This window comes from Berghia stephanieae, chromosome 9 (genome assembly GCF_034508935.2).
Source record: "Berghia stephanieae isolate SIO BIC M18660-M18661 chromosome 9, UCSD_Bste_1.3, whole genome shotgun sequence".
NCBI classification, from domain to species: domain Eukaryota; kingdom Metazoa; phylum Mollusca; class Gastropoda; order Nudibranchia; family Aeolidiidae; genus Berghia; species Berghia stephanieae.
This window is the reverse complement of record NC_088368.1, coordinates 42,755,467-42,777,983: the sequence shown is the minus strand read 5'-3', so window position 1 is coordinate 42,777,983 and position 22,517 is coordinate 42,755,467. Positions and strand designations below refer to the sequence as shown.

The following is a 22,517-nucleotide window of genomic DNA, read 5'->3' as shown; positions in this document are numbered from 1 at the left end:
ACAAGCAAGTGACATCCTGCCCACCATAGTTTCCACCCTCACTTACCTGGATTGTCATGTTATGATGCCAAGAATTGATGTCGTATTCATAAATAATTTTATCAACCATCTTTTTCTTTTCACCAATAAATATTCTGGTTAAAATTCTGAATCTACTTGGGAAAAAAATATTCCAAATTAAGCTCAAAAAAATCTGTATAGGTGGCAGGTCTTTAAATCTCCCTTGAGCAATCATCAGGAATTAATTCATTGTACGAAGAAAGAAACCCCTATAAAAATCTGAAAAAAAAACAATCCCCCCCCCCCCCCCCCCAAAAAAAAAATATAATAAAACAAACAAAAACCCACCAAACTTCAAGAGAGCAGAAGAAAAAAAATATTAAAGGTAAATAAAATTTTACACAATAAAATTACTCATCTAAAATCTAAGACAAAAGAAACAAAACCCACCCATCTTCAAAATTTTATCGTCACAAAACACAGAGTGAGCAAAATGCCTCCAGTCTTGGGAGGATACCAGACCATCCATTTGTATGAAATCTACCAGGAATACACAGTCGTCGACTGCCAGCTGAAGCAACGCAACCTGTTTGGACGGACCGATTGGCTTCCATTCACAATCCATGCCAATGACAGTTGAAGGCTGGTAGATGAAAACAGTTTGAAAACAACATTGTTTTACTTGTCAAATAATTTTTAAAAATAAATTGAGATTTTATATAGCACAATATCCACTAAATGTGCTCAAAATGCTTTACAAGGGGTCCCTGGCTAACAGCAACATTTCTTCTTCGTCTTATGAAAACCTCCAATATTGTCGAGGATCACTCCACAGTTTGTAGGGTTTTACATTTTAAACTTGCTAAAACTCTGCACATAATACTAATTAAAAAAAAACAAACACACACATAGATTAAAAAGTCACATTGTGAACTCTAGCAATCGCGTGAAGGCATGGTGGCAACCCAGAGCTGCCAACCCCATCTGATGAGAATGTGTATGGGGAAGATTTCATAAAAATGGGTACAATCCTGAAATCGAAAGAGACTAACCATTGTGAAAGTAAGAGGAAGGTATACTTCCGGGCTAGCGATGAATATTCGATTTCAAGATATCGGACTAACACAATAGGAGCAAGTTCACTATAGAATAATAGAGCAATGAATTGGTATCGAGTACAAATTTGAACGATCCAGCAAGCTTAAGCTAACAGCGATATGAGCATCTGGGCTATTACAACTAAAGAAAACTGAAGTGACTCCGTACACTGAAAATGGGTACAATCTTGGGGGAACAAAATGCGTACAATTCTGCATTTTTTGCGGTAGGTTGACAGCTCTGGGCAACCGTTTTCAGCCACTTCAGCTGGGAGGCTATTCCATAGTCTGGCAGTGGAAGGGAAAAACAAATACATGTGGGCATCTGTTTTTGATGTTGGGATGGTTACTCTTGCTGTGTGTCCCCTCATATTTCTTGTGCCGATATCTTTGATGTCGTTTGGAAGTTTAAGGCACAAATTTTTGTAGTAGATCTAACAGATTGAATACGTAGGAGGGGACATGATGCCTTTTAGGGGATATTACAATTTTTTTTCGGAAAGAGACAATGCTGTTAATGGCCAGGTACTCATTTTACATCTGAGTACGGTGAGAGAATGTGAGTTAAGAGCCTTCTCCAAGGACTCAACTATGCGCCGAACGAGGCTCGAACCCAGGGCCTTCTGATCCGAAAGCAAGTGTCATACCACTAGACCACATAGCTGCACAAATAATACAAGCTGAGTCAAAAAGTAGTGGGACATATCTCCTACTGAGTTCCTATTTTTTTCTAAATGATGTCATATCTAGCTTAAATAGACTTATACAATATACACATTTTAATTCCATCCAATTTTGACAAAATTATGGAATTTTAAAATGGCTGGCCCTACGGATGTTTGTCAGTGACTGAGAGTTGTCATTTAATTTCTTGTTCTCGAAGGAGAAACCTCGAGTAGTATTTTCAAACGCCTTGAGAAAGCTTATAAAACTCAAGCATTAGGTAGAAGAAGTGTTTTCAGGGGTTTGAACATGTACATCATCAATCCTCAACACACAATCTGACAACACCCCTCAACCTCGTCTTTATCTGACAAACCTTTTATGATTTCTGTTAGAGACGATAGTGATGACAAATAAAATAAGAAAAGGGTTGCCACTTCAGGAGGTAAAAATTTACTAAATTTTCATGCAAACACATCAACCAACCACTATCCAAGCACTGATCTCCAGTTAAAAGACATTATGTGCTTACTTTATTTCCATTGAAAAGGTGATTGGGAAATATAATGAGTTCTGTAATAATAGACAGAAAATTGGCAACCTTGAAAATATCCTCTTGACCCAATTTAGATTATATAAGATGCCTAGTTATTGTACGGAAAAGTTAAACACAAAGTGCGAGCTAATTACCCTGGTCAGTCTTTTCAAAGCAGACGTCAACTTGTCTCTCGTATCCACCAATAGAACGCTGTCCTCCCTCAAAGGCAGACAGTAATAATCGGGAGACGAGACTGACATTTTATCAGGGACAGACAACTCTGTATCCCAATCCTCCTCTTTTTTATCCTTATCACCGTTATCTTTCGCTCTAGTCTCTGCTTCCTTTTGTCCTGAGCTGGGATGGCCAGAGATGGCTGGAAGAAGTGATTGAGAATTCTGGGGAGTTTGATTTTTATTCTCTCTGTAAAACAAATTTTTTAAAAAATTTTAAAATCAATCAGTATGAAACTAGATAAAAAATAAGACAACGAAAATATGGATCTTACTTTTCTCATGACATAATCAGTTGGAAGGTGAAATCTTGGATTTCCATTTTTTTGGCATTTTCTGAAAGAATATGCTCCCCAGAGCACTTTAATCTTTATTTAAAGTAAATCGGGTGATTTTTCATGAAGTTATGGTCATATGTATGTGAAAGGTATCCAGCAACTTTTCTCAGATTTCATACTTTTTCAACTTGACTAGCTGTAAAAAATATTTTGAAGTGAAATTAAGCTATGATATTTCCCGAAGAGGTACCAAAAAGGGTTGATTTAATCATTTATGACAAGACATAAATTTGATTTTAAAAATTTACTTTCTAACTAAACTTGGCAATATCTCAGTTCAAACCTTTTCATCATCCGACTGATTATGTCATTCACTGTAACATAATAATAATAATAATAATAATAATAAATAATAATAATAATAATAATAATAATAATAATAATAATAATAATAATAATAATAATAATAATATACATTTATACAGCGCTCATTCTCGTGTAAAACACAAGCTCTGGGCACTTTACCAGTACTGATGCCAATTGGTCAGTTCTGACCTGGCCACGGGCGTTGACGGTACCAAAATTATGGAAAAATGCCATTTTTAAAAATAACTTACTCTACGACAAATAAATCAGCATTTCCTGTCCCATACTAGTCGCAGGGAAGCCCTTGTTTTCACTAATTTTTTTTTGTCGGTTTACGTGAGATTTGTTTAATAAATATATCAATTAATTAAACAAGTGAAATTGTCCAATCCTGAGAAAAAGACCAAATTTGGTGTTGAAACGCCAAACTGGAAGCCCTATATTTCGGTTCATCCAACGCGCATGCTCACTGCACTGATGCGTGGCGCCAGAACTGAAAGTGAAAGCTCTTTCATTGTCTCGTCTTTCTTCATTCCTGTCATTTGAAATTCGGCTTGCTCGCATCTTACTGAGACAGGAAAAGTAGAAAACGGTAAGGGCTGCCTGAAGCCGGTGATCGTAAAAGACTAACGAAAGAGTGAAACTGAAAGGCTTCGTATGGGAACAAAACAGACAATGGCCGTTTCGGGTACAAACCCTTCATCAGCACAACAATACACAAATAAACGTGGAAAACAAATAAAATATAATGAAAAATAACTTGTATCGTCTGTACTCAATGGTGGTTGCAGTATGAATGAAATGTTAGCGTGGGTAGAGGATAGGGTGCCCCAGGGGGGTGATCTAATTGATAAGAAAAGGTCAGCGTCAGGGAACAGAACCTTTCAGAAAATAATGGAAGATAAAAGACATATAAGTGGTAGTAGTAGTAGTAGTAGTAGTAGTAGTAGTAGTAGTAGTAGTAGTAGTAGTAGTAGTAGTAATAGTAGTAGTAGTAATAGTAGTAGCAGTAGTGATAGTAGTAGTAGTAGTAGTAGTAGTAGTAGTAGTAGTAGTAGTAGTAGTAGTAGTAGTAGTAGTAGTAGTAGTAGTAGTAGCACTAGTAGTAGTAGTAGTAGTAGTAGTAGTAGTAGTAGTAGTAGTAGTAGTAGTAGTAGTAGTAGTAGTAGTAAGTAGTAGAAAGCTGTAGTGAAACAGTAGGGGGCGAGGTGAAAAAGTCACGGCGGAGGTGGGGTTGGGGGGGGCGTCGGTGTTGAATGAACGAAGGTCGAATCTTCGCGAAGGAAATACGAACGGTCGGATGGCTGGCGATGTGATAGTAAAGTGGAATATAGATAGATAACTATGCGATGACGTGCTCTCTGTGTGGGATTGCTTTCGTTGGTGAGACCGGAAAGAGGCTGGGTGACAGATTCGTGCAGCACTTGCGCGACATATCGAACTGTGCAGACACTTCAATCTGCTGGACTACTGCGATGTACAGCGTGTGTGTGTGTGTGTGTGTGTGTGTGTGGTGTGTGTGTGTGTGTGTGTTTAGTTTTTGCCATTCGGACACTTCCACCAGCCGACGTCGGGAAACTCACCTGATCAAGTCGTAGGGAAAAGACTCCACGCGGACTCAACACCAGGATTGACTACCACTAGTACCACTAACCTCCACGTCGTATCCCGCTGTGCAACCACCTCTTAGTCAATACTATCTTTGAGCCTTTTCGATGTCAACGTCACCCATATTCATAACCACTGCTGCTCTTACTGCTGCCACTACAGCTACTGCTGCTGCTACTAATACTACTACTACTATTTCTACCACCACACTACTACTTCTACCACCACCACTACTACTACTACTACTACTAATACTACCACCACCACTACTACTACTGTTCATACTACTACCCTCTCTCTCTCTCTCTCTCTCTCTCTCAATTCCCCCTCTCTACCGGTCCGCCCCCCCCCCTTTTTTTTCCCTTCTCTCCCCTCTTTTCTATCTATCTATCTATATTCCACTTTACTATCACATCGCCATCCGACCGTTCGTACTTCCTTCGCTAAGATTCGACCTTCGCTCATCCAACACCGACGCCCCCCCCCAACCCCACCTCCGCCGTGACTTTTTCACCACGCCCCCTACTGTTTCACTACAGCTTTCTACTACTTACTACTACTACTACTACTACTACTACTACTACTACTACTACTACTACTACTACTACTACTACTACTACTACTACTACTAGTGCTACTACTACTACTACTACTACTACTACTACTACTACTACTACTACTACTACTACTACTACTACTACTACTATCACTACTGCTACTACTATTACTACTACTACTATTACTACTACTACTACTACTACTACTACTACTTTCACCTCGCCCCCTCCAGTTTCACTACAGCTTTCTACTACTAACTACTACTACTACTACCAATACAACTACTACTGCCACTACTACTACCACTACTGCTACTACTACTACTACTACTACTACTACTACTACTACTACCACCACCACCAATATGTCTTTTATCTCCCACCCACGTCTTATAGTCGGTGTTACGATTTAAGAAGCCGTACTTTAAAACTGCGTTCACAAGTTCAGTTATTTTCAGTATATTCTTATAATAATAATAAATAAATAAAATAGAATTCCCTTTATTCATGGAAAATTTGTATCTAGGGTCTATACCAGGGGAAGGCTGGAATAACCTAGGCATCAGCCGCAGTTCAGCGCCACAAGTCAAGCTTGGGCGAGGTGACTAGCTCAAGGTCACACAGGGCAGCGGCGGCGGTTGATCGAACTCGGTACCTTTCGGGTATGAAGCAAAGACCGTACCACTGAGCCACGCTGCCCAAAAATAGAATAATCTATTCGTTATCAAGTTTCTCCTCCTTTCCGTTATTTATTATTATTATTATTATTATTATTATTATTATTATTATTGTTATTATTATTATTATTTTGCATGACAAAAAAAAAAACAATAATAATAATAATTTTTTAAAATCCTCATCAGTAGAATGGACAAAGTATTATAAAAGAATCGTAACAAGAAATATTATATAACACATTTTCCTCTATTTTTCTATAAATTAAGCTATAACGAAAATATACGGAGGGAAAAAAATAAAAACAAAAACAAAAAAAACAAAAAAACAACAACAACAACAAAAACCCAAAGAAATAGAATGGACAACATAAAATAAAAAAGAATCTTATGGTGGCTTGAAATAACGAGTCATATCGTTGCCCCAACGGCATCTAACGCATTAGAAATCAAACTTATCTAAGTGACCAAGTGTTACTGTGTGCCATCGGATAAGTTGGCCTGAGAGCCTTGGATTTTAATTGTTTTGTTTTTTTAATGGTATACTTTAGGAAGTGACGAATAAGTGCGAAGAGGTCTTTGCACTGACGAACAGGTCCGAAGAGAGGTTGTCTGTGGGCGGTGGCACCTGTTGTTCAATACTGACCAATAGACACCAGGTTATTGGTCAGTACTGACCTCCAGGCACTGGCGTCTGTTCGTCAGTACTGACCCGCATGTGCTAGCGCCTGGGAGTCAGTACTGACCAATAGCCCTAGCCTAAATAAAAAGACAAGTTAACGATTAAATTCCTAACCTACAGCAATCGAGGAAAAAAGTGGAGAAAATGAAGAGTCTTAGGACAGATGATCGTTATGGGCTGGGAGTGTAATCGTTTACTTGCTATTAATGATCTGGAGTTTATAAATAATTTTTTAACATGACATTGTTTTTGCTTGTTTTTAAGGGTTTTACGGGAGCTTGCAACACATTCAAGTCATATCAGCGCCAGTAAAAAGGTAGAACACGGGTTAGAAGTTCTAGAATTACAAGTAAAGCACAAAAGAAAAGGTAAGACAAAGGGGAATTGGTTCAAATAGGAAACAGATGTAGATTCCAAGAGCACACTATCAAAGTACTTAGTTTGAGATCACCAAAAAGTCTCATCCAGACACAAGCACAGGTCCCCACTAAGAGGAATACACTCAAATGTTTACAAATCATATATAATATATGTAAATAAAGCATAATACAGTGCATAAATAAGAGATAATTTACAAGACAAAAGAATATCTCCTAAAACTATTAATAAAATTGACTGTTTCCCTTCTCAGCTAGGGTATCCGGCCAGGACAAACCAAGGATTTTATCCCAAGACAAAAACAGAAAGCATGTTGGAAAGAAGATAAAGGGGGATAGAAGACACCATAAGTGCCCCCCTGCCCACTATGGGCTATTAACAAATAACTTGTTATAACCAATAGTTTTATAAAATTAATTTTTAATCCAATTATTTTTTATTTAAGAACTTCTGAACCGGTTTATCTAAAATAAGCCCAAAATGCAAAACAAGCCATGTTTGAGCAAATAATGCTTTCTTCTTTTATCCAGCCTTTTGTCCACTCTGAAGTGATTTGGGTAGCTAGGACAAACTAAATATGATAGAAAGTACTTTTCAGCAGAGCATGTAGGACGGGACATGACGCATGTTAAGCGATGTTACAATTTTTTTCGGACATAGACAACGCTGTCAAAGGCCACATACTCATTTTACACCCAAGACCAATGGGAGAATGTGAGTAAAGAGCCTTTTCCAATGACTCAAACTATGCACCATTCAACGCGGGACTCGAACCCAGGGCCTTCGGACCCGAAGGCGAGTGTCATACCACATCGCCACACGTGGGAATCAACACATACCTCCACACCAACACATAGTTCCAAGATTTTCTTCTTGATGAGTAAATTATTCGTTGTATTTTTTTTGATTCCATTTTGTTGAATGTCAATTTCATTTTGTAAAGCTTGCATAGTTAGTGTGTGCAACTGTTGTGTGTGTCAGTTTGGCTCGGTACGAGTGTGTTTATGGTTTGACAAGTATATTGTAAAGTGCTTTGAGGCTTTTGTGTTTAGCGCTATATAAGAACACTTTATTACTGTTATTATTATTATTATTATTATTATTATTATTATTATTATTATTATTATTATTATTATTATTATTATTATTATTATTATTATCATTATTATTATTATTATCATTATTATTATTATTATTATTATTATTATTATTATTATTATTATTATTATTATTATTATTATTATTATTATTATTATTATCATTATTATTACTATATATTATTATTATTATTATTATTATTATTATCATTATTATTACTATTATTTATTATTATTTTATTATTATTATTATTATTATTATTATTATTATTATTATTATTATTATTATTATTATTATTATTCATTATTATTATTATTATATTATTATTATTATTATTATTATATTATTATTATTACCTGATATAATTCTTTTTGGCTTCCACTATGCTGGGATCTAGAACGGAATCGGGTAGCTTGTACCTGTCCACCCACTTCACGGCCTCTTGAATGTCGTTGAACGACATCAGCTCCAAGATAAACTGTTGTTGCAGACTCACGTTGTTTCCAATCACACTCTGGTGCATGAATAGAAGAAGTGTAGGTTTGTTTTTTAAGGGTTTTACAGCACTTGTGACACATTCAGGTCATCTCAGCACCAGAATACTTGAGCTTTTATATAGCGCAAGATTCACTTAATGTGCTCAAAGCACTTTACAAGGGGTCCCTGACAAACAGCAACATGCGACATTACAGTTTTTTCAAGCAGAGACCACACTGTTAACGGCCAGGTACTCATTTTACACCTGAGTACAGTGAGAGAATGTGAGTGAAGAGCATTTTCCAAGGACTCAACTATGTGCCGAGCAAGGCTAGAACTCAGGACCTTCCGATCCGAAAGCGAGTGTCATACCACCAGACCACATTGCCGCAAATAAGGAAGAAAATATCAACAAACCTACAGTGCAACACACAAATCTCGAACATACAAATCTCAAAATCAAGGAAATATCAAATATGTCTCAATTCCTCTGTTATCACAGTATTGGCAACAAGGAAATCTCGAACAAACTGGACATTCACTTTGGTGTTTTTTTATTATAAAAACATATAATAAATGAAATTCCCTCTATTCATCCCATAGGGGAAATTTGTCTCTAGGGTCTATTCCAAGGGAAGACTGGAATAACCCAGGCATCAGCCATAGTGCAGCGCCGCAAAATTGAGATAGGGGGAGGTGACTTGCTCAAGGCCACACAACGCAGTGGCGAGTGATCGAACTCGGTACCTTTTGGGTAAGTTTTGTTTTTTGTTTTTAAAGGGTTTTACGGCGCTTGCAACACATTAAGGTCATATCAGCTCCAGTAAAAAGAAAGAAAATGGGATAGTAAAAAGTTCTAGATTACAATTAAAGCATCCAGGGATAAGGCAGACAAAGGGGAATTGGTTCAAATAGGAAACAGGTGTAGATTCCAAGAGCACACTATCACTATCAATGTACTTAGTTTGAGATCACCTAAAAGTCTCATCCAGACACAAGCACAGGTCCCTACTAAGAGGAATACACTCAAATGTTTACAAATCATTTATAATACATAAACAAAACATAATACTGTGCATAACAGAGAGATGATTTACATGGAAAAAAATATCATCTCCTAAAACTAACTATACATTTGACTGTTTCCCTCCCAGCCAGGGTATCCGGCCAGGGCCAGGACAAAACAAAGTAATCTCATTCCAAGACAAAGACAGAACGCATGTTGGAAAACAGACACAGGGGGATAGAAGACACAGCCTACCTCCCTGCCCACTATGGGAGGTCAGGAACCCCAACCAGTCCTTTTGGGTATGAAGCAAAGACTGTACATGATGATGATGATGACGATGATAATCATTGGATAGTTTATAGACGAACAAGTGGGAAATAACTCACAAGAAGTGACCCAAAAAGAAATGCACAGCCTCCTTATAGGGTAAACAAAAAGAAAAATTCTGTTCACAGACCAGGTCAAACACAAAAAATAGTAAAGATTTCTTTTTTTTTTTTAAATAGACCTACCTCAACCATGTCATCCCAACATTCGGCTGTCATTGATTTCTTGTGAATGGATGGAAAGAATGAAATAGAGAGAAAGGGAGGGGATGGGGGGGGGGGGGGGGAGAAAGGGGTTTAAAAAATTACAATTCTTCCTCTTCAAAACGATCTACCCCTCCTGGGGGCCCCGATAGCTTAGTTGATAGAGCACTCACTTCATACGCAAAAAGACCAAGATCGACCCTGGGTGAAGTTGAGATTTTTTTCCGACCCCCCTCTGCCCACCCAATAGTGATTGGGTATCAGGGCTGTTAGATCTGGTGGAAAGTACTTGGTGACAGACAGAGTGTACTATCTAAAAGGTAGTAAGCATTTGCTATTGTAAGTTTCACACTATATAGAAACTAGAATAAACTCCGACTCCTTCGGCCAGATGGCTTTGAAGGACTACGGTTAGTACTTAAATTATAATACTACTGCACTAAACCCCTTTATAAAAAAAAAAGTAGAGCTTTAGAGCTATCAGACCCATGGAGCCGGAGTTTATCAAGGTTTCTATAGTGTGAAACGGACAATAGCAATTGCTTGCTACCCTTTGGGTAGGATGTTAGTCTATCGAAAAATACTTTCCACCAGATCTAACAGACCCAGCCATCCAATCACTGCTGGGTGGACAGGGGAGGTAAGTAAAAAATCTCGACTGCTACCTGGGATCGATCTCAGTCCCTTTGCCTGTGAAGCGAATGCCCTACCGATTGAGCTATCAGGACCCCAACACCCATTCAGTCAGGGATTATCTTTGAATGAAATAGACTTCAACAGTCGTGACATCACTTCCCTCGTAATGACACATAGTAACTGGTTCTAAACTATCGGAACAATGGTGGACGCCCTTCTGAGATACTTCTCCGACGAGCATAAAAGTGTATCCAGAGGAGAAAAACATTATAAATCTGATCATGTTTTGACTTTTATACATTCTGATCACATGACATGTGAAAAAGTTCTAGCCAGCATGAAGAATAAAAAGTACCGATTTTCTTTGTTTAGAACCAAGCTGCTCGTTGCTGGGCGGACGTGACATCAGACTATTGAATCCTATTGGTGATGAAAATTTATTCCAAAGCCTAAATTATGAAATTCTGATATAAATCAATAGCATAACTTCCACATTTTTGTCACGAAACAAAAACTATAAACGGTTTGTACTATAATATAATATAATATAATATAATATAATATAATATAATATAATATAATATAATATAATATATATAATATAATATAATATAATATAATATAATCTAGATCTAAAGCTTTTTCTGTTCCTTGCTTTAATATACTAGTTAAAAAGGAATAATCCTGGGACAGGAAACGGTCATTTCCCATACACATAAACAGTCCAATTATTTTTTTCTTCTTTCTTTAAATTTGTCTCCTATTGCCAAATCAGGACAGTCCCAATGTCATCAGGACGGTTGGCCTTTATGCACTGGGAAACCATTGAGAATACCGAATGTAGCTTGTTCAATAATGTCTAAAATTATACATCAAGTTTTGTATAATCTCACAATTTTTACCCAAAAGGCAATATTCGGCACAGAGTTGAACAAAACTTAAACCAAGATTCAAGACTGTACGGTCAACAATGCAAATCTCTGCTCCGTCCATAAACACAAACACCATCGTTTGTTTTGAACGTTTATTCAACGTTATTCAATGTTTCTTATTGTGCTGATAAGGGTTTGTACTCGAAATGTTGATTGTCTGTATTGTTGTTCCCACCAAAGCCTCTCCATTATTACTCTTTCGTTTCAGTCACTTGTATGAAGTGATTCTTTTGAATGTTTTGTGCTAATGCTGTCATTGTTTTCCTAATTATTTAGAAGAAAAAAAAAAACCGGATTACCTCCACATAGTGCTTGTATAGAAGAAAGCGAACGGTGCTCATTGCTCTATTTTCAGAAATATTTGGACACAGTTCTGAAGAAGAAAGGGAAAAGAAAAAGGAAAAACCATAATGATTTCATTGATTACAAGACAATAAAAATAATATTAACTTTTACATAGCATCAAACATGCTCAAAACTCATGATAGGGTTTAGCTATCTTGATGCCTCTAAGGCGTTGTTACATCAATTAATGTTTGCATTAACTATATATATATATATATATATATATATATATATATATATATATATATATATATATATATATATATATATATATATATATATATATATATATATATATATATATATATATATATATTATATATATGTATATATAGTTAATGCAAACATTATATATATATATATATATATATATATATATATATATATATGTATATATAGTTAATGCAAACATTATATATATATATATATATATATATATATATATATATATATATATATATAGTTAATGCAAACATTAATTGATGTAACAACGCCTTAGAGGCATCAAGATAGCTAAACCCTATCATGAGCTTTGAGCATGTTTGATGCTATGTAAAAGTTAATATTATTTTTTTTTCATTTTCATCTTGATCCTCATTATGTCAGCAAGTGCATTTCGTATAAAGGACAAAGTGATACTAAGCTGCTAGAAGCTGTTGACTGGAAAAAGCAACAAACAAAAATGGATATAACAGCTTTAAAAAAGAACAAAATACCAAACACGCAACGTTTTGGGCTCAAAACCCTTCTTCAGCCAACAACAATAAACAATAAAGACATAAATACATTACTAAATTCCAGACAGACTTCAGACATATGGAGAGATATCTCTGTCGTCGATTATGGTATTATTATGGTGTGTTCTGCGCCGACAGGCTGCATTTACTCCTGCTCTGTAAAATTGTTCTTTTTGTGTTGTTTATAATGTGACTTCAGTTCTATAAATTAGTGTACAGTTATGTGATATGTTGCTGCATTGATTGAAAATATTTCTACGAAATTTTGGACTTGATTTTGGAAGTTATAATAATATAAATTCTTTTTCATTGTGGATAACATCGTGTTAGCTATTTAAACGTATCCAGATTTATTGTGATAACCAAACTTGCAACCCCCCCCCCCCCTCCCCCAACCACCTCATCATACGAGTATACATAACAATGACGCCGCGTGATATCATTCAAACTGACAGCAACTCACCAACCCTCGCCGAGAAAAACCACATCCGCTACACGGATCGCTATTTCTCCAACACCCTATGAATACAAACTGTTTTATAAAATACACCAAAGCTCAGTTACTGTGCATTGATACAATATCGCACCATAGGACCATTATTTCTAATGCACTAATCACACACATTTCAAAGCTAGGCATCAGAAACCCAAAATGTGCTTGTGATAATTTTGTGAAGAAATACAAGAGGGGAACCAGGGGAGGTAAGAAGAAGAAGAAATCCCATTCACCAAGTCAACCACTCCCGTCGTCACTACCATCACCAACGCTATCCACACCATGTATCGACACACACACCACCACCACCACCACTACCATCCACACCATCACCGCCAACAGTACCAACAGGACCAACTCAACAACAAGCGCCCTCTTACCACTATTCCCTCACCTATGTCGTTACCATCATCATCATCACCATCACCACCACTAACCGAAATCACTAAAAAAGAACTCAGCCCGTCTTATAACATTCCTGTTTACTCAAACGCACGTAGACATACAGCGAAATTTAAAAAAGCGTCAAAAAGACCGCGCAATCTTTTAACCATCATCAACAACAGGCCACCCCTCTGTCTCGTCCACATAAACGCAAGATCCATAAAAAACAAATGTCACGAGATCCATGACCTAATTATAGATCGTCATATTGATATATTGTGCATTACGGAAACCTGGCTTCAGGATAAACAGGATGACCACTACATTACCACCGCCTGTCCCAATACGCATACCTGGAAATCGCTACCACGACCTGGGAGAAAAGGGGGTGGTATTGCCTTTATTTATAGTCTTGCTATCACCAACACCACTTTCACTCCTCTTACAAGAGAAAACTACGAATCTGCATGCCTTTCCTTCCAATCCGACTCTGCCACTTTCTCCATCATTACTATCTATCGACCGCCGAATACATCCAATACTAAGTTTGTAGCTGAATTTCAAAATGATATCTTAGACTTCAACCTTAAACGTTCACCATATATTTTTATTGGAGATTTCAACATACATTTTAATTCCACTTCTCCGACAGTCACCAAAATCAAGAAAATCCTACACGACAACGATTTACACCAGCACATCACCGAGACAACACACCAGGCCGGCAACATAATTGATTGGGTCATCTCCCCTGTGTCAAGTAATAGAATAAGAAAGACCGAAGTTGTTGACCTAGCGATATCCGATCACAAAGTTTTATTTGTGGATATCGCATTAAAGAAAGTTGATCTCCCGAAACGAAACATAACAACAAGGAATTATAGACAAATTGATATCAGTGGTTTACAAGATAGCATTCGTGACGTCATAAATGAGGTTAAAAATATAAACGACTTCAACAAAGTATTGCGATCTATTATTGACCGTGAGGCACCGCCACAACGTCGGGTCGTATCGAATCGACCACATTCGCGATGGTTCAATTCCGAGATAAAGGAATTAAAGAGGAAAAAGAGACAGGCTGAAAGGAAATGGCGAAAGAGTGGCCTAACGGTATTTAAGGATATATACAAAGCAGCTAAGTCGGCTCTTTATAACGCCATCACATGCGCAAAAAAGGCCCACTACAACGAAAAATTTCAAAGCATTACATCTTGCAAAGAACTGTTTTCCACCGCAAACGACCTTCTTGGCAGTAAGAAATCCACACCCCTTCCAGCGTCTAGAAATAACACCGACCTAGCTCAAAATTTTGCCAACTATTTCCACGGCAAGATAAAATCCATTAGGGAAAACTTAGACAATACATCATCATCATCGTCACCGAGCTTTGGACCATTCCATGGAACGCCACTACATGTTTTCGATCCAGCCACTGAGGATGAAGTGAAGTCAGCCATTTTAGATAGCCCATCAAAATATTGTGACTTAGTAGACCCCATCCCAACTAGTATTCTTAAGGCTTGTATTGAAGAACTGTTACCAACAATAACTGAACTTATAAATAATTCGTTGGTCTCAGGTAGTGTCCCCGACTCGTTTAAACGTGCCATTGTTAAACCACTATTAAAGAAGTCCGATCTAAATGTAAACGAACTGAAAAATTACAGACCTGTCTCCAACGTTCCATATCTATCCAAAGTGCTTGAACGCATTGTGTTAAAAAGACTTTTGTATCATATCCATCTAAATAATTTAAGTGAAAATTTCCAATCTGCCTATAAATCACATCATAGCACTGAAACTGCCCTTTTAAAAGTATGCACTGATATTCTTAATAGTATTGACAAAAATCATGTCTGTTTATTGACTATGTTGGACCTTTCGGCTGCATTTGACACCATTGATCACGAGATACTTATTAAACGATTAGAAATTACTTTTGGAATAAGAGACACTGCGCTTAGTTGGTTTAAATCATACCTAACATCAAGATCTCAGTCGGTTCTGATCGATGGCGCAGTATCAGAAACATTTCCTCTAAATTACGGCGTTCCGCAGGGGTCTGTCCTTGGTCCTGTTATTTTTACTCTTTATACTCAACCTCTTTCGGATATTTTTGTTAAAAATAAATTAATGTATCATTTCTATGCTGATGACACTCAGATCTATGTAAGCGATATCCCTAGTAATATCCCATCATTGATTACCCGTGTTGAAGACTGTATTAGAGATGTTAAATGCTGGATGGAAATTAACAAGTTAAAGCTGAATAATGAAAAGACAGAGGTGATGGTGTGTGGTAGAAAAAGTGTTTTGAAAGATGATTTTCTGAAGTTTACTTTAAATATAAATGGGTGCACAATTAACCTCTCAACGTGTGTGAAAAACCTCGGGGTAATGTTAGATCAACATATGACTATGCAGGCACAGTTTGATTCTCTATGTAGAAGTTTGACAATAGGATTAAAAAGAATTGCTTCAGTTAGACCTTTCCTAACAAGAGAAGTAACATGCAAACTAATAACATCTTTCATACTATCTAAAATAGATTACTGTAATTCGTTAATCTCGAATGTAAGCAACGATAAAATATCACGCCTTCAAAGTATCCAGAATGCGGCTGCTAAATTGATTTTAAGAAAGAAGATAACATCCTACTCGTTGCCACTTTTGTATGAGCTGCATTGGTTACCAGTTAAAGTGAGAATCGAATTCAAACTAGCAGTATTGTGCTATAAGTGCCTTAATGATCAAGCACCATTGTATATTACTGAATTTTTAGAAACATATAAGCCAACGAGGAGTCTACGTTCTGCACTAGATTCTACAAAATTAACTGTTACAAATAAATATAAATATAAATTTTACGGCGGCAGATCGTTCAGTCACGTCGGACCTTCCATCTGGAACTCTCTTCCTAAAAGAATAAGAGAAGCGCAGTCCTTATCAATATTTAAATCAAAGTTAAAACACCATCTCTTTGTTAAAACACATCTTGATTAATGCATCTTTGTAATTTGACCCCAATATGAATGTTAATTTAGTTTATGTTATTATATCATTATTTTATATTATTTCCGTATTTGACATAGCATGTGGATGTATTATAACATATCTTGTATTAATGACTTTATGTTTAGTTATTACATTGTTGTATAATGATAATATTATGTTGATGTAGTTTGTATAATGTTTCATTTGTATAATAATGTCACTGTATTATTGTTTCGCGCATTGAGCATCACCCAGTGATGAAAATGCGCGTTATAAATGTCATGTATTATTATTATTATTATTGTTTTTTGTTGTTGGCTGAAGAAGGATTTTGAGCCCGAGGTATTTTGTTCTTTTTTGAAGCTGTTCTATTCATTTTTGTTTATTGCTTTGTAAAAAGGACAAAACATTTTCTTCCAAGACAGGGGGGGATCATGTCTTGGAGCTGGAGCTTTCTGGTTTTTTGGGTTTTTTAAAAACATAACGCAATATTCACTAAATATACTCAAAGCACTTTACACAGGGTCCCTAGCCAACAGCAACACTTAACATGTAGGACGAGACATGATGCCTGTTAGGCAATATTACAATTTTGTTCGGACAGAGACAACGCTGTTAACGGCCAGGTACTCATTTTACACCTAAGTACAGTTGGGAGAATCTGAGTATAGAGCCTTTTCCAAGGATTCAACTAAGCGACGCTCGGGACACAAACCCAGGACCTTCCAATCCGAAGTTAAAGTGTCATACCACGAGACTGCATAGCCTCACAATTCAAACCTTAAAAAAAAATAAAAAAACAAAAAATAGGACAAAATGGACATCTGATAAAAATTTCGACAGCATAAATAGAAGGTAATTGCCACCTTTGATTTTTAGTTGTGTGGCTATGTGGTCTTGTTGTATGACACTCGCTTTCAGATCGGAAGGTCCTGGGTTTGAGCCTCGCTCGGCGCATAGTTGAGTCCTTGGAGAAGGCTCTTTACTCACATTCTCTCACCATACTCAGGTGTAAAATGAGTACCTGGCCGATAACAGCGTTTTCTCTGTCTGAAAAAATTGTAACATCGCCTAACAGACGTCATGTCCCTTCCTAAATGTTAAACGTTGTTGGTGGCCAAGGGACCCCGTGTAAAGCGCTTTGAGCACATTTAGTGGATATTGCGCTATATAAAAGCTCCTTTAGTCTTTTTTTTAAACTCTCAATTTGGCAGGCAATTCTTCATAACATATACCTGGTGGAATGTCAAACATCTTTATCAACCGCATTGCAAATTTACTGAGGACTTTCTTGCTCAGCTTTCCAGCTTTGATGTTTTTCAGCCCTGATGATCTGAAATGAAATAAAAAATCCATTGATGGAAGATGATTTAATTGAATTTCAATAGAGAATGAAAGTAATTCCGTTGCCCCAAATTTAAATCTGACACATTAAACTTAAATCCAACGAATCTAATTTTACTAATTAATAATAACAATAATAATAACAATAATAATAATAATAATAATAATAATAATAATAATAATAATAATAATAATAATAATAATAATAATAATAATAATAATAATAATAATACTTTATTCATCCAAAGGAAATTTTTTGTACAGACCTGTTAAACAGACATGATAATAAGTAAGCAAATAACTACTAGATCGTGGTGGTTAAAAGGATTATTAGATAATTTGGCTGGCTTTTAAAAAATAAATATAAAAATAAATTTTTTAAATGATCAAAATCTTATTTTTCTCCATTTATTCAAAAAGCTCACTGTGCAAATGAAACAATGTCTGTGTTCCTGGCACATAGGTAATCCAGCAGATTTAGAATCAACATCTGTTGCTGGTTGTCTCCCTTGATGTACGACTCTAACAAGTTGACTCGGTCAGTCAAAAGGAGAGGCACAAGAATCTGAGAAAGAAAAAAGGCATTCAAAACATAATGAATGAGGAGTACATTATTCAAGCTGAGAGAATAAAAATGAAATTATTAGTTTAAAGCAGTGTGGCGGCTATGTGGTCTTGTGGCAACACACTCGCTTTCAAATCGGAAAGTCCTGGGTCGAGCCTCACTTAGCGAATAGCTGAGTCCTTGGAAAAAGGCTCTTTACTCATATTCTCTCACCGTACTCAGGTGTAAAATGAATACCTGACTGTTAACAGCATTGTCTCTGTCATTAAAAAATGATTATATCGCTTAACAGGCACCATGTTAAGTGTTGCTGTTGGCCAGGGACCCCTTTCCATGTGCTTGAGTGGATATTGTGCTACACTTTTTTTTAGTCAAAACTTATTTGTGAATAACTTAAGAAAACAAAGACAAATGACCTCGAATGAGTTAAAGCTGCAATAAGAGTCAGACATTATTATCCTTAGTATTGCACAATTATCTGTATTACGACAATATTCTTCATTTGCGGGTATCTGTTTTTCTTCCTATAAGCATTTTTATTGTAATCTTTTATTAACTGTTTAGTTGCCAGCCACTCTGGTACTAAATTTTTTTTTAAACAATTGCCAAGTCTTTTTGTCAAAATGAATTAAAAGTCAGTGCTTTCAGGGAAATAAATACTGTGTCTCCTATCCCCCTATCTCTGTTTTCCAACATACTTCTTTAAAACAAAAACAAAAAACAGAACAGAACATGGGCAAAAATTGGGAGAACAGCTGGAAGCATGAAAAAATGGGGGCTGGCTACGACTAGCTTGTGTACATGTGGATGCCCACAGCAGACGGTGGAGCACATCCTTAGAGAATGCCAGGATGGGCCCAGATGCACTGACCATGAAGTAAGAGTCTGCTCCACAGATGCTGTGGAGTGGGTTCAGTGTTGGAGCGACAAGCTATGATGATGATGAGGGAAAACAAACTTACTAAAAAAAAAAAACAATCATCACACCCTTCTCAAATTTTCATGGGTATCTATGGATATAAATGAATAGATGTATGTATGTTGTGATGTAATCAGATATGCACATAAGATATATTATCATATATAAAGAAATTTTTTAAGTGGCTAAGGCAGCCCCTGATCTATCTTGACACTGAAATAGCCTGTCTGATGTTCTTTTTCTTAAGTGTGGGGAAGGGTGAAATCTATCAAACGGCTATGTGATCTAGTGGTATGACACTCTCTTTCGGATCGGAATGTCCTGGGTTCCAGCCTTGCTCGGCGCATAGTTGAGTCCTTGGAGAAGGCTCTTTACTCACATTCTCTCACCACACTCAGGTGTAAAATGAGTACCTGGCTATAAACAGCGTTGTATCTGTCCAAAAGAAATTGTAATATTGCCTACAAACAGGCGTCATGTCCCGTCCTACATGTTAACTGTTGCTGTTGTCCAGGGATTCCTTGTAAAGTGCTTTGAGTACATTTAGTGGATATTGCGCTGTATAAAAGCTCAATTTTATCAAACAATGTACATTTTACCGTAATTGTTTCATATCTTTCAATCTGAGGGGTACATTTTGGGCCTGGTCTTAGTCACCCCATTTCACAGTACTGATATAATCTGGCATGGAAGTATTTTGCATCGCTTGCAGCCGCAAAATATCACTGATTTGCATTGCGACTGCAAATTCTGCAATTTAAAAATATTTTTTGCAAATTGTCGAGAGTTTTTGCAAAGAAAAAAGAAAAAAGGTGAAGAAAAAGACGATTTTTTTTTTCATTTAATTTGATAGCTCGTGTAGAATGTGAAAGATAATTAATCAAGAGTAGTTTCTTTTTCTTACTATCTCATTTTCCTCCTTTTTACTGGTGCTGATATGACCTTACATTTGTTGCAAGCGCTGTGAAACCCTTAAAAACAAACAAATACCTTTCTCTTTCATGAACTAATTATGGGTTTTTAGGAAAATTAATCGCAAATTTTGACAATGTTTTTTTTGCAAATTTTGTTGTTTTTAGCTTGCAAAATTGTGATTTTTAAAAAAAAAATTTTTAAACCGCCATTTCAGTATAATCAACATCAATTCCTATTGACAGCAGGCTAAAAATATAAAAATCAAAAGTCAAACCTGTTCTCGAGAGAAATGGGACTGAAGACTAAGCCTGGATACAACTTGAGCTGCCTGAAGACATAAAAAGAAAAAAAATAAGCAATATTAAAACTGAATTTTAACAACGAAAAAAAAGGCAATATTACATTAGGTTTTTGTTTTTTTAATAGGCAATAGTACATTGAATTTAAAAAAAAAAAAAAGCAATAATACATTGAATTTTTTTTTTTAAAGCCCTTCAAGGCATTTGGTCCATGGAGTTTATCCCAGTTTCTATCGCGAACAAAAAAACCCCAAAACTTCAGCTTTTATATAGCGCAATATCAACTAAACGTGCTCAAAACACTTGACAAAGGGTCCCTGACCAACAGCAACATGTAATATGTAGAACAAGACATGACGTCTGTTAGACGATATTACTATTTTTTCAGACAGGGACAAAGCTGTTAACGGCCAGGTACTCATTTTACACCTGAGTATAGTAAGTATAGAGTACGGTGAGAGAATGTGAGTAAAGAACCTTTTCCAAGGACTCAACTATGCGCCGAGCGAGGCTCGGCCCCGGGACCTTCCGATCCAGTCCTAAAAGTTAAGTGTTGCTGTTGGCCAGGGACCTCTTGTAAAGCGGCTTTGAGCACGTTTAGTGGACATTGTGCTAGATAAAAGCTCAATTTCTTTTTTTTGGACAAATTTTGACCTTTTCACTGTTGTGTGAAAATTGTAATCACAGGTGCCAGAGTGGAACATATAAACCAAATGAAAATGGGTGGGACTTGTAATTGTAACAAGAATAACAGGAAATAGTCGAATAAACTAATGAATGACACAGAGATGATAGGAACTGGAGAATTATCACAATTAGTACCAAGAATATACTGGAAAAGTGACATCCAACGATACATCAGTGGCGATAACTCAAACTGGCACCGAAAAGCTAAAGATCAAATCACCGTGAATGGAAAAGTCTGACTGAACTCATTTCCTGCACCAGAAAACCACAGCGTAGGAAACAACTTAACCTTGCATTCGGGTGCTTGTTATTTTTTAAATCCCGAAATCTTTCTTTTTTTTTTTTTTGATTGGCATTTACTGTTACTGTTACAGTTACAGTACAGCTAAAGATGTAATGAAAGAAAAAAAATCTATCCAGCCATTTAAGAATTGATAACAGAATTATCATGGGGCTATACATCATTGTTGTAATGGATAATATTTTGGGAGGATTTCCGTAGTTTCACAGCATGCATAAAGAGAAGATGGTTTTTTATTATAGGGGGAAGACTTCGTCCTGAACCCCTCTCTTCCCTAACTCAAGATATCATAACCTGATGAAAAAAAATTCATTACTTGCAATATATCGAAACTGATGATGGGAAACAGTCAGTAATAATGGCGTTGGTCGGAGTCGTAAACATCAACCGACTCAACAAATTGTCCTACAGATAATCTTTTAAAATCCCTTTAGCCTTTAGTGTGCTTTGAAACTACGGAAGTCCTTCCCTTATATCATTTTACAGAGACTTTGCCAATATCAAAAAAATAATTCTCCAACCTCTGGCAATTTGTCCCTGAGAAGAAGAGCTGTTGCAAGGGGTAAGAAATATTCGTTTCCTGGATGACAGAGGTGAAAAGCTTCGACTGCAGAGTTAAAATATGCAATGTGCCTGCCTGTCGTTGCATAAAACACTTGAACTCGAAAATCATGGGTTAGAAATTTCTCTTCGTCTCCAGCATGAATATTTTGACTACTTCGTACCCATCGCTCAAATTGTAATAATATCTGAAACGATAAAGTCGTAGTCT

General features: G+C 36.5%; 1 protein-coding gene across 1 annotated transcript in view; it reads right to left on the bottom strand.

Annotated features, from left to right (window-relative positions):
* The window catches only part of LOC144980268 (exonuclease mut-7 homolog), a 45,988-nt gene that overhangs the window by 22,715 nt on the left and 756 nt on the right, over positions 1–22,517 (bottom strand). The window contains exons 1-9 of the mRNA XM_078927901.1: positions 22,267–22,517; positions 20,733–20,786; positions 18,485–18,624; positions 17,951–18,048; positions 12,056–12,129; positions 10,171–10,209; positions 8,529–8,686; positions 2,451–2,721; positions 451–643 (exon numbers count right to left, since the gene is read on the bottom strand). The exon at positions 22,267–22,517 is cut by the window's right edge and continues 756 nt beyond it. Coding sequence (XP_078784027.1) covers positions 451–643; positions 2,451–2,721; positions 8,529–8,686; positions 10,171–10,209; positions 12,056–12,129; positions 17,951–18,048; positions 18,485–18,624; positions 20,733–20,786; positions 22,267–22,517 — 1,278 coding nt within the window. The remainder of the gene's footprint in view (positions 1–450; positions 644–2,450; positions 2,722–8,528; positions 8,687–10,170; positions 10,210–12,055; positions 12,130–17,950; positions 18,049–18,484; positions 18,625–20,732; positions 20,787–22,266) is intronic.